Here is a 13,520-nt window from a genome sequence, read left to right on the forward strand (position 1 = left end):
TAACTAAAATCCAGACCTCCATGGGTTGATACATTTGATTTTCATTGATTAATTTTTGTGTGATTTTGTTGTCAACACATTTAACTATGGAAAGAAAAGTATTTTAAGAAAATATTTCATTCATTCAGATCTACAATGTGTGACTTTAGTGTTCCCTTTTTTTTTCTTTTTTTTTTTTTTTTTGCAGTATTTATATATATTAATTATTTCAAGTCAAATTCAGCCCTTCTATGTAAACTAGTTTGTAATAGAGCTGCACAATATGTTGAGTATTGTCATTGTAATGTACAAGTATGTAATAGTAGGTCCTGCACAGGTGGAGGTGAATGAACTCAAGATTAGGGGTGGGAAAATCGAATAAAAAAATCGAATATTGGGATTTTTTGCATCACAATTTTAAAATTGATTTTTTTTTTTCAAATAAATAAAAGTAATCCAACATAAAATGTTTGTCATTTTAATTATTTTATCCGTTTTATTAATCTTTTTACTTGTCTTCTTGGGCATTATAACAGCAGAATGATGGTCTGGCTATTGTGTTGTTTTTTCTTAATTGAAATCTAGAAGACTAATGAGCAAAAAAACATTTTTTAAACTTATTTATTTATTTATTGTTTTGTTTTTATTCTACAAATATCAGCAATATCGAAGAATTGTGAGAATCGAAAATCGAAATGGCACCTAAAAATTGGAATCGAAGCAAATCAAATTGGGACAAAAGCATATCGTCACAGCCCTACTCAACATGTTCATCTATCCATTGATGACCTGCAGACATGGAGAGGGAGCCCGTCCATTTTCATTTACGACTGCTCCAGTCATAACAAAACATGATAGACCAAAACTTTTATTTAAGACCAAGCACAATAAAAACAAGCAGTAAAAGATGAGATTAACTCTCAAATACAACCAAACATGTAACATTTACCAAAAGAAGAAAGATCTGTGCAGGTTAAATGTCAACAGAATGGCAGGAGTGCAATACATATCGCAGTGTTAAAAATGCCATTTTTTCCCAATGTCGTGCAGCCCTAGTTTGTAGGTTTATAACGTACCAAAAGTATTTTCATTAATTGCATAAAAACCTTTTTTTTTTGTTACAGATTTGTCCAGTGCACTCTCTACTAAATGGAAATAACTTCTTCAGATGAAAATTTAACCAACATATAACCAGTTATCATCAAACTTTCCTGAATCATGTGATTGTCTCCTCCAGCTGTTGTTTTGCTTCCACACAATAACAGCAAAAACTCTGGAAAAGCATATAAATTGACTAATGGAGATGCTTATTTAGAAAGATAGTGACAAAGTCATCAGCAGTTTTTTAATCAGTTATGCAGCTCAACATTTTGGTTCACTACAATATTTTTACCATGTAAATGAAGAATGCACACAACAGAGCTTGTTCTGCTGTATATACTTGTCAGCTGTCAGACATTATCCAGCTTCCTAACAAGGAGCTTTCAGACAAGTCATCATTGTAACAAGTACAGCACATCACCGTAGGAGCAGACATTGTTATGTTGATAATGGATCAGCTTCACAGCAGGTGCATAAATGTGGCCATCTTTTCAGTCCACCCTGGGGGAACTATTACGATGGATTCTGACTGGATGGTTTTTCATCACTCTCGACTGTCCATACTGTCTGCCCTGCACAGATGGGAAAACAAAACAGCTTTTTCATGAGAACGCTGTAGTTCATGAACATAAAACTGATACAGTACCACACAGCGAGGCACACCTTTACACTGGTATCCTGTAGAAGTCCCATCCTTCACAGAAGTACCACAGCAGGAAAATATCCAGTTAGCTGCATGGTGCAGCCCTGAAGAAACACAGGGATTAAATGTTAGTTTTATCAGCTACACTGTAGGTTCTAAGTCCTTTCTGCTGAGATAATGTAACAGGAAACCTGATCCCACCCCTATTAGGTTTCTCACACTCTACTTTACTCACAATGCACAATATGTTTTCAGTATTTATTCGTATAAACAGGTAAAACAATGAGTGCCATGCAATGTGCAATATGTTCTGTGTAATTGTTCTACGTTTGTCTGTGAAATCTGGGATGGGTTGTATTTGAACCTTGAATTTCCCTTCGGGGATGAAGGAAGTATTCTTGTATCTTGTCTGCCACAATTATTTCTGTTTAAAAGGTGTTTGCTATAAAAAAGTATTTTAAAGAAAACTCACAAAGTTTTCGAACTTACCAGAGAATATCAGTCACAGCATAATCCCTTGTTTAAAATATTCCTTTATTCACTGCAGCTCTGCTTCACAGTTGATGACACAATGCCGCTAGGAGCCAGTGACACAGCAGCTTTACACAGAAGCTTCTGTAGTCCTCTGGGTGAGGCTTGAGTTGCTATAAACAAGAGCTCACAACCACACACATGCGCACGCACATACAAAAGTGTACAGGTTCACACACACATGCTTTCCCTGTCTTTCAAGATCAGCTAAAGAACTTAGTGGTAATAATATTCCTATCTCGATTGTAATATTTCAAAAGGGGTGTCAATGGTTCAGGTGGTTGAGCCAATTGTCTTGTAACCTGACGGTCTGTGGTTTGAGTCATGCTCCCCTATGCCGATGCAGCCCTGAGGGGGACACGATTGTTCTCTGACGTAAAACATGTGCCAATTCACCTGTGTGATGAGTTGCTGTGGCAAACCCTTCAGAGAGACAAGCTGAAAGGGAAACAACAACAACATTGTAAGATTAAAAAAATATATTAAATTATTCTAATTGTCCCTTTGCATTGATGATTTCACATGAGTAATTGGAATACTGAGCATAAAGCTGTTCTTGCTTTATTATTAATTTGATTAGTATTACTATTATCTTTCTTTCTTGTTTTTCTTTTTTTTTTCTGTCTTTCTCCAGCCATGCATCAATTTTCTGTCACTTGTCTGGTGTTGGATTGTAGTGGGCAGCTGCCTAAGCAGGGAAACCCAGACTTCCCACTCCCCAGCCACGTTTCCCAGCTTATTGGGGGATACTGAGGTATTCCCAGGTCAGCCAAGAGATGTAATCCCTCCAGTGTGTCCTGGGTCTTCCCCCAGGTCTCCTCCCAGAGGGACATGCCCAAAACACCTCACCAGGGAGGCGTCCAGGAGGCATCTTGACCAGATACCCAACCTCATCTGGCTCGTCTCAATGCAGCAGCGGCTCTTCTCTGAGCCTTTCCTGGATGCTTCACGCTCTGCTGCGAATCGCTTGAATGAGCTGGAGATCATGACCAGAAACTGAAGCCAGCAGAACCACATTATCTGCAAAGAGCAGTGACTCAATCCTCTCAACACCTTGGCTACACCTAGAAATTATGTCCATAAAAGTACTGAACAGAATTGATGATAAAGGTAAGCCTTGGCAGAGTTCAACCCTCAATGGAAAGGGATCCAATGTACTGTCCTGGTGGTTTGACTTACTCATCCTAATGCCATACTTTTGGTTTTATTATTTAAAAAAAAAAAAAAAAAAACTTATGAAAATACACATATTAATGCACACCACCAAGTTTAAAACCACACTGCTCCTCTACAACCTGAGATTCAATTATCTAAGGGACTTTTCTCTTCAGACTTTTTACCAGGGAAGCTTTGAACTGTGTTTCCATTGCAGTTGGAGCACAGCCTTCAGTCCCCCTTCCTGAAAGGAGTATCAATCTCTGCTGCTCGGTTGTGTGTTTTGGGTGTTTTACATGTTTATGTAACTTCAGAATACATTACACTTAGACAAGGCCGGATTATCCAATAGACATTATGGGCCCAGGGGCCCACAGCCACTTGGGGCCCATGTTGGGCCCATGTGGTGCCCCAATAGGGCAAACACCAGCAGTTTGAACATGAAACAAAAGAAAAAGCCAGATAGTTACGCTACAGTGTCTAGTGTATTGCTTTTGGTACCACTGGCTGACAGATGTTAGAAATGTTGTTTCACAGTGTATCATTCACAATTTTTACAATGTTGCAGTGTAGAAGGGGCTCCTGGAACACTGGACCCAGGGGCCTCTGCACTTTTACTCCGGCCCTGCATTTAGATTTCTTATTTTCGAGAATCATACACTAACCTTCCACATAGGCACTGCTTGTCTATCCCAAACGTAGCCTAACCTTAAACTCAGTCAACATTATTTTCTGAAATGTATTGACTGGTATTTTGTCAATAACTAGTTATATACACTTGTACAATATTTAATATTGTATGTAAAATAAACTAAATGGTAAATTTAAAAAAAAAAAAATCCAACACTTGTAATACTGAATCGATTAACGTCCCTGAGCGATGATTCTGGCTTCTGTCTGAATGATTCATCGCTGCTCGAGGATTGTTGTCATTTTTTCGTGGCTAGCTTCAACGCTAGCTAACCGCTTGATTTTTTTTTCTCGCCAATCTACTTTGATCCAGCAGGTCGGTCACAATTTATGTCAGCAACTTTACAAGACCGCAAGCTTTTTAGCTCGGGCAACGACAGCATTTGCTAACAAGAGACACAACTTATTGTCTAATGAAAATGTTGTACGCCAAAAGTTGAAAACAAATGTCAGCTAACAGCTAGCTGGCTTGTTAGCAACGTAGCTAACATAACGCTAGCTTAACAGGTACATCTCTTTAGCTTCGCTGTGAAATAAGCTCAAATCTTTGGTCAACGGGCACCAAAAAGTTGACCATAGCTCGTAATATTTATTCTGCAATTTGTTCTGATGTGTACAGACCGATTCGTTTAGACTGTAAATTGTAACTTTTTCGTACTGTAACAAATATGTCCATGTTTGATAATCGTCGTACAGCAAAACGTACATCGAAGTAAAGTACATTTAACTTTCTTACAATGCCAACATTGTAATGCTTACTTTTCAACTAACTACTTCAAATGGTATATAGTGAACCTAAAGAACAAAGTCTGTAATGGGCTGCTCTCACAACATCATTCTATCTGTAGCAGCTGTCAGGCTCCAATAAGCAGAGTTTACTCAAATGGCTCTAACGCAGTCATATAAAATACTATTTGCAGGATAATTTTGGTCATTTTTCTAAAATAACCCACTTAGGAATAAAGGATATTATACAGTTTTCTTTTCATATATATGCCATTACACTCAGTCTCTAAAACTGTTGCTCCAAGTTCTATAGAAATGTACACATCCCACAACCTTTATTGTTTTCTTTTCAGGTGGCGTAAAATATTTTTTCTGCACATGAGATACATGTAAAGTAAACTAGCCAAGAGTTTGAGTAGACTAAGAAAAGAAAATACTGTGTAATGCATTTAGACCTGAGCTAAATTAATAAACAGGTATTTGATTTAAGCTTTTGTGACCAAATTTAAGAAATCTAATCAAATCAAGTAACAATCATAGTTTAATATAAACATCTTTTGAATAAGAAGGGATATATGTTTATAAAATGAACATAGTCACTACTGTTGTGAGTGGAGTTATGATATTGGGATTAAGTAAAAAATCAAACAGAACACCTTGGTAGTGTAGTTAGATGTAACATAAAAGTTAATTTTATATATATTATATGCAAATGGAAGCATTTGTCTCCAGTTAATGTGTGCATATGAAAAGCATTGTATTTTATATCTGGATCCTGATAGGAGTAGAAGAACAGGTTATTTCTTGATAAAAGTCTTAAGTGAATTTGATACAAGTTTAGCTCATAATTAAAAAACTTCAGTTACTTAATACCAACTTTGACTAATTCTAATAAACTACTGCAGGTATAATTTTTTTATTGATCTCTAAAGTATTTGAACATATTGCCTAAATATAGTCAAACCTTTGTGGCAGGATATCGAAAACATTTTACAAGATATCTTGAAATGTGATTAAAATGGTGCCACCACATAGGTGTCTTGGGCATAGACTGTACATAATATAGCTTTAATGAAGAGTTTAATCAGTCTTACAATTAATGTCTGTCATTGTCACTGATTCAGTCTCAGCAGATACCAAAAAATAAGATCTTTTTTTTTTTCCTAATAAAAGGCCTGTCTACCATAGATGTTATTCAACCCATAGTACATTTGGTTTTATGCTGTTCTGCTTGTTTTGTGGATGTCTTCCTCAGGATGTTAGGATGGAGTGTGGTCCAGTTCTGCCGGATAGCTTGGTTTTGGAGATCTTCCTGCGTCTGCCCCACGATGCAGTGCTGAGAGCTGGTTTGACATGCAGACAGTGGCTGGCTGTCTCCAGAGATGAGTTCCTGTGGAGGGAGCTGTTCTACAGCTATTACCGCATACCCCGCTCTGTACCTCGTCACCCATGTAAATATTAAAAGTTAGATGTTTCACAAAAGATTTCACCTTCTGTTTCGACAAACAGCTTTTAACAAAGACATGCTTTGTTGAATTAACTTTGAATCCACCCTTGTGCAGCCGCTGTGTCATGGTACAGAGAGTTCAAACGTTTGTTTGACTGCATCCCCTGTGTGGAGGTTCAGACTCTAAGAGAGCACAGTGACCAAGTCCTTCACCTGGCTTTCTCTCACAGGGGTCACAGGTTCTCTTCCTGCTCCAAAGACTGCACAGTTAAGGTAAGGATTAAAAGATAACTGATTGCACTTTTTTCCTGTGTCTTAATTTTATACTTTCAGTGCTTGCAGGAAGGGATTGTGTTCAGTTTTGGTTAGTTATTTAGTGGTAGAGCTTTTTTGTTATTTTGACCTACTTGAAAGCACATATTTCAGAGCAAAAACAAGTTAATCATTATGCAAAAAATTACCATAAAAATCCAACTATATTGAAAGTAGCAAGCAATTTTTGTCAGCTCATCTCCCAGAATTTGAATGTTATGAAGCAAAAAACTACAGATCTTAACCGTGTGACATAACATTTTAATTTGTCATATTTACATAAATACATTTACCTGTAGTTGCAATTACAAGTAATCCTTGAGAGTTGTGTGTTGCTACTGTAACCTGTCTTTTTGCTTCTTCTTTTCAGCTATGGGACACTGAGCGGACAGATGGAAACATTTCATTGGTGCACAGCTCCAGCATGCGGCAATTTAACTGGGGCTACACCCAGTTCTCCCAGTTTAATGCTGACGACAGCCTGCTGCTTGTGTCTGGGGTCTATTTGGGTCCACATCATTCATCGTCAGGCGAAATTGCCGTCATTAGTCTGGGTAAGAATAAGGGAAAAAATAATGTGTAATTTCCTGTTGATGTGTCTCGATTATTGTTTTTAGGTTTCATATTAATTATATGCAGGAGTGTCTTTTCCTACATTACACTGTCAGACTTATGTGGGGTGTCATACAGCAATAACATGATACAATTAAATTTCAGATGATCATAATAATCACACACTTAAGAATATGTTCTGAATATCATGTTATATTGTACAATGATCATCTAAACAGAGTCTTAATTTCCAGTGAACAATTATAAACTGGTCATTGTGCTTAGAGTCACTCTCAGTCTCTTATTAGCTCAAAATTGGAATAGACACAGAGCAGGGAGTTAGTTAAAGCATGGATACATGTTTCATTGTTAGCCTGTTATTTAAAGCAAACTATGTGTGATTTTATGTTTTGCTTTATGTGTGTGTTTCCATCACACTTTTGACTCCATTATGTCCCCATTTAAATCAGAAAATTACACATTGTTGTCGAGGGTCAGAAACAAGCCATATGATGTGTTTGGCTGCTGGTTGAATGAGACCCACCTGATCTCTGGTAACCTGCACTGGATTGGTAACATGACATCCTGCTCCGTGCTTTGGCTAAACAAGGCCTTCCAGGTTAGTCGGAAGGAAGACATTAAAAGCATATATATATATATATATATATATATATATATATACACCGACTGCAGTATCATCCTCACATTTTTTTTCTTTTTTGCTTCAGGATATTGAATCAGAGAACGTCAATGTGGTCAAGCGCCTTTTTAAGATCCAGAACATAAATGCCAGTACCATTCGTACAGTAATGGTAGCTCATTGTCGTCGTCATGACAACCCAGACTTGCTGCTGGACTATGAGGCTCAATCTCAGGCGAGAAGGCAAAAAGAGGAGCGCCACCATCAACCTCTTCTCTTTGACCTGGGAACTTCTGGTAGTGAAGAAGAGGAAGAAGACGAATGGCAGAGAGAAGCAAAGAGTCACAACTTTGCCTCCACACGCTTCCCTCAACCCACCATCTCAAGCTTGGAGCATGTTATTAATGTAAACTGGCTATTAATCTTGGGTAATTTGTTTGATTTATCAAACCTTGTTTTTTTTAAAAAACTTTTTTCTGCTTCGGTTACTTTTTTCTAGAGCCGTAAAAATGTGGCATCCAGGGAGCTGGAGATTGAGACCCAGGTTGCTCAGATGATGGGCAGGGCCCATACAAAGGCTCCTGACTCCAGCCTCATTGAATCCTCTGAGCCTGGAGAGGGAGAAGATAAAACCTATTTGCTTTTTACCACTGGCAGCCTTACATACTCACCTCACCAGATAGGTGAGATTATTTCAGAAACTCGACAAAAAAAAAATAAAAATTTGACAAATAAGACACAAAATTACCAGACATCTCCAATAATGTGGTTGTTGCTTTTCTTTTTAGGCATTAAACGAATCAAGCCTGACCAGATGACCACATCTGGTCCTGTGCTTGGTGAAGAGCGGAGCTCAGATGAGTTTTTTGATTCCCTGGATCATGTCATAGATATCCATGGTCATATCATTGGCATGGGCCTTTCTCCAGATCATAGGTAATGTACTCCTTAAAAAAAAATCTTAAATGCATACTTTTTTCTTGTCGCTTAATTTCACTTTAAAACATTTTAAATACTTTTGTCACAGTAAACACTATAAAGTAAATGAATCTTTGTCTCAGTGTTAGCAGCTGAACAGTTTTGGAAAATTCCCAAAGCTTTCTTATTTTCAAAGAATTCTTTGCTATTGGGGGATGGGGATCATTTTGCCATTACAGCTTCAAATTCAACAACCCCACAACTACTGGCAAAAAATATATAATGAGATGACATCATGGTAGATGTTAAATACACAAAAAGCTAACCCAGGATGTAGCTTTAGAGAAATGTGAATTTTTTTTCAACTTTTTGAGTCATTAGCTCCATCTCAGTGTCTTAGGGTATTTTTACAGGTCAAAGGATTGTAAATTACATGTCATCTATCCTGATGATGGAAATAGAAAGTGATGTTAGCTTGAAGTTTACAAAGTATGAGGTTGGTAACTGGGTGGTTGTTTTGAGTGCTTGTAGTGTTTACACTAAAACCTCTCTCATATGTCATTAATCAGATACCTGTATGTGAATAGCCGAGCTTGGCCGGCAGGATGCGTTATTTCCGACCCCATGTCTCCACCTCCCATCGCCGAGGAGATAGACCTGCACGTTATCGACCTAAAAAGCTTGAGGGAGGAGAGAAGAAGTCTGCGTGCTCACCGCGCCTTCACACCTAATGACGAGTGCTTCTTTATTTTCCTCGATGTGAGCAGAGACTTTGTTGCCAGGTGAGTAAACAACACTCTTTTTCAAAAGATATATTAATTATTAGCCTTATTTTTGCCATAAGCAGTTGGATGTTTCCTTCTTCATCAACTCCATTGATTTCCTTCAACTTGAAGGCTGCATCTTGTGCATTTCTTTGTGTTATTTTCCATGTTAAGGGTGTGAGTATGAAGCGCAAGTTGACTTGTTAGCCAGTAAAGTCCATACATTAGTCGTATTATTGTTTAAGCTGCAGGATTCAAATCATGTGAAAAAGTAGGATGTTGCTGCCTGAAAATGACGGTACTGTTTATGAAGTATTTATAAGCAACAATTTTGTAAGTGACTTTAAAAGTTTTAAACAACACTAAGAATTCATAAATATAGAGCACGCTTTCAGAAATATTCTAAGTCTTGTGGAAATCCACATGCATCATGATGATTTCATGCAAATGATGCATTTCAGTCCAAAACGAACATATTTCAATAAAAATTTTGAAATGATCCACTTATAAAACAATAATAAGAAAGAGTATGAAACAAAAAGAGATTGTACACTACCACCCACCACCGAAATGACTCAGTTATTTAGTAAGATGCCTTGATAACCTGGAGTGTTTTTGTTGTGGAAGAGGCTTTTGGAACTTGTATCTGCTGAGTCATATTGACAAGATGAAAATGTCAACATGACTCAGGAAAAACTTCTGAATCTGTAAGCGCATAAATGTTAAGTGAAACATCCAAGTTGTAACAAAAATAAGGCATCTCTTAACTGTAGGTTGATACTATTCCTTCATCCTGACTTGTTCATGATCATGTCCTTTGTTTTTCTGTTGTGGATCAACTCTGCAGTGACTGAGATGGCCTCTGGCTCTTTATTTCCTTTCATTGAAGACTGTTTAAAGTGTTTCAGGGAAAACATTTAACAGGCAATTTCCCTTGGAAAATGGATACCTAATTACTCGGTTATTTAATCGTTATGATAAATCTAATAAAAGGAGACACTGCATTCACAATGTGTGTAAACTATTCACACCCCTGAAAACTTTCTGTTCATCTAAAAGGTGATTGACCATATATCTTTTTTTATCTATTAAAAAAAGAAGATATTGTTTAACCCAAATGATGGACAGCTTCTTTAAAACTGCACTAGGTTTCCACGTCTTTTCTTTCTCTTTCATAATCTAAAAATTAAGCTCTTCATATGCAGATATGTAGGCGTTTGCAGAAATGAATTCCATGTGGAAAAAAATTGAGGCTATATCTAAATGTCTTGTTAAGGGGAATGCCAGTTTTGGTCTAAGCTTTAATCAGGCTGTGTGGCATGAAATACGATGAGAGAATTCTGCTCATTTTCCAGAGGCTACTTGATGTGCATTTAGTGGCTTTAATTGGAGCCACTTTTACTTGTTCTCTTGTCCAGCTTGGGCTTGCTCAGTAGGATGAAGTTGTTTGATGTGGCAGATTATGTTTATTGCCCTGAAACTATGAGGTGTTCCTCCGTATCTTATATTAATCTCGCAGATGCTACATTTTGGATTTCCCAGTTTACAGTGAAACTCCTACAGGTTTTTCGGTCAGTCGTTGTCTCCATAATAGTCAAAGTGATGAAAAGATTTTGCAGAACCTGATCCGACAGCCTTCAATTAAAGCTTATCGAGGTGAAAATAACTTAAGCCCTATGACTCTGTAGCCATTAATGCTTCCCTAGTCATTACCTTGTAGTGGAGCTCAAGTGTTTATATCCACTTTGTATATGATGTGTATATGTTATGTTAGATTCACTGACTTATGCCACTGATTCCCTTTCCCGTAGTGGAGCAGAGGACAAGCATGGTTACATCTGGGACCGTCACTACAACATCTGTCTGGCACGTCTTGCGCACGATGACGTGGTGAACTCAGTGGCATTTAGCCCCACGGATCAGGAGCTGCTTTTGTCTGCCAGCGATGACTCTACCATAAAGGTATGGCGTTCACCACGCATGGTCCGCCTCGCACAAGCCAATCCCCGGCCAACAAGACATCGCAGCCTCCTACCGTCCTGGCTGAACCGCAACAAGAACTCGGCATCTGCTGGAAGTGTGAATGGAAAACCCTGAGTCAGATGGATGGGAACTATGAGAGGAAGGTTTGACCTTTTTCTCGGTGGTATGTCAATATATACACTCCATGTATATGTGCAGCGTGGTTACAGTTAACAGTTTTACTTGAGCTCACAGTTTTGTGACCTGAAGCTGTGATTGGGTGTTTTCAGTTAGAAGGCGAGGTGGCTCTGGTTGGACACGAGGGGGAGATGTTGCACCAACAAAGAGGACAGGTGTCAGTGCAGTATGCCTGAGGATGAGTCACCAGCTCTGACACCTTGATGCTAAAGACATATGTTTGTAAAATTTCTGTAAAAGATGTTTTTTTTTGTTTTGTTTTTTTTAATCTGTGATGTTATGTCTGAAGAGGCCAGACCCTGGACCTGATATATACATGTATGTAAGAGTACTGCAGAGATGACATCATCTAATTGTGTCTTTCTCATCATGGGCAAAGTGCAGTAACAGAAGAATCTTTCTTTTCTTATTGACAAAAACTATCTAATTGGTGTCTTGATTTCTAAAATCTTTATAAACCCTGTTTTCAGAGAATAAAACAGTTCAAAAACAAAAGAAAAAAAACCCATTTTGAGCTGTATTTAATGTAGTCTTCCTTCCTTTTATTAATGTCACATCCAGTTGTTTGTGTGTCCCAGAAATAATCCTACGCAAATGTATTACATGCAGAATTATTGCTAAATTTATATGTAAGAGAAACAGACTAACTCAACACAAATATGTTTATGTAGCTAATTGTTACTGGACCTTTGTAATGTGGAAATGTATTTAAACCCTCTTCATTAACAACACTAAGCTGCTCACATCAACTGGATCAAACTATTTCCTGGCACTTCAATAGAAATGTCAGGAAAATGTTTGTCCGTTACAATTTTTTCCATAAAAAAAACATGTAAATTTACCTGCTCTCCACAGGTGGTTTATTTAGTTCCCAAACAAAACTCTCCCATTTTAACAAATCCAAATTTCACTTCCTCCTTGAGTGCCAGACTAAGTGCTACCTGCAAAAATAGACAATACTGATCTATTTTTAAGTTACTGCTATCCACTCCACCATTGCCCACGGTTTGTTCTTAAATAATGTGCACATCAGACACACCACTTCACAATATTACATTACTTATGAATGGTAAAAAGATACTTGATGAATGCTATTGAAAATTTAAGAATTTTAATGTGGAATAAATGTAATTACTGAACTTGCCAAAGTTATTCTTCATTTTAAATACTGATTTTCTTTAATGCGTAAAATCTGCAGTGTTTGCTGTGACTTTTTGTTAGAAGACCTTGCAGACTGTTCACAAACTGCTCCATGTTGTACTCAAATTAAGCAATAAAATGAGAAACCCTTAATTTTGTATAATTTTAACGGTATTTATAGTTGCTGAAGTGTCACCCAATGCTTTAATTTATATATTTAATTGTTGCACACAAATATAATGACATGTCTTACTGAATATTTCTGAAATGTGCATCATTTAAAAGAACAAGCAGCAGAACTTGGAATAAAACCTTTGTAAAACAGTGAGTTTAGCAGAAAAAATGGAGCTGCAGCTGTTAGAACCTGGTCAACACACTGGTGAAATGTTTGTGCATTAGTTGCTCCTGCACTTTAATTTAATATCCTGCTAAGAGTGACTTAATTACAATACTAAATTTCCCTGAGCAGGTTTGTCACATCCTGTGCACTTCCCATGCTTTAAAATGTGTTTAACAAGTCATGAACTTACAACTTGGCTTTTGTGATGCAGATTTTCATCTTTCCATCTTAGTGATCATGTTCATGTTCATCCACTGTTATGTTCTCTCCCCTTAAATAAAAGGCATGTCCCACAATGGTATAAGTGACATGAACATGAGATTGTTTGAGTTTTTTGTGCATTTTGGTGCAGATTTTGATTAGTTGTGGATAGTTTGATCTGCTAACAGTTTGTCACAACTTGTTATGTAACTCAGAAAAAT

The 13,520-nt window shown here is 37.4% G+C and overlaps 1 protein-coding gene across 1 annotated transcript; it reads left to right on the forward strand.

Moving 5' to 3' along the window:
• The first annotated feature begins 4,362 nt into the window (after positions 1-4,362).
• Positions 4,363-13,428, forward strand: fbxw5 (F-box and WD repeat domain containing 5). The gene is made up of 10 exons (XM_079256566.1): positions 4,363-4,415; positions 6,081-6,276; positions 6,388-6,545; positions 6,955-7,138; positions 7,607-7,755; positions 7,865-8,182; positions 8,276-8,459; positions 8,565-8,712; positions 9,264-9,476; positions 11,270-13,428. The coding sequence occupies exons 2-10, from the start codon at positions 6,090-6,092 to the stop codon at positions 11,553-11,555; spliced, it is 1,827 nt and encodes a 608-aa protein (XP_079112692.1). The 5' UTR covers positions 4,363-4,415; positions 6,081-6,089; the 3' UTR covers positions 11,556-13,428.
• The last annotated feature ends 92 nt before the right edge of the window (positions 13,429-13,520 follow it).

Source organism: Telmatherina bonti (genome assembly GCF_933228915.1).
Source record: "Telmatherina bonti genome assembly, chromosome: 17".
NCBI classification, from domain to species: domain Eukaryota; kingdom Metazoa; phylum Chordata; class Actinopteri; order Atheriniformes; family Telmatherinidae; genus Telmatherina; species Telmatherina bonti.

What these genes read in the sequence shown, in the direction of transcription:
- fbxw5 (XM_079256566.1), top strand. Translation starts at nt 6,090, where the DNA reads ATGGAGTGTGGTCCAGTTCTGCCGGATAGCTTGGTTTTGGAGATCTTC. An exon ending in AATTGCCGTCATTAGTCTGG is followed by an intron (nt 7,139 to 7,606) that starts GTAAGAATAAGG and finishes CATTTAAATCAG; the next exon opens with AAAATTACACATTGTTGTCG. An exon ending in ATACTCACCTCACCAGATAG is followed by an intron (nt 8,460 to 8,564) that starts GTGAGATTATTT and finishes TTTTCTTTTTAG; the next exon opens with GCATTAAACGAATCAAGCCT.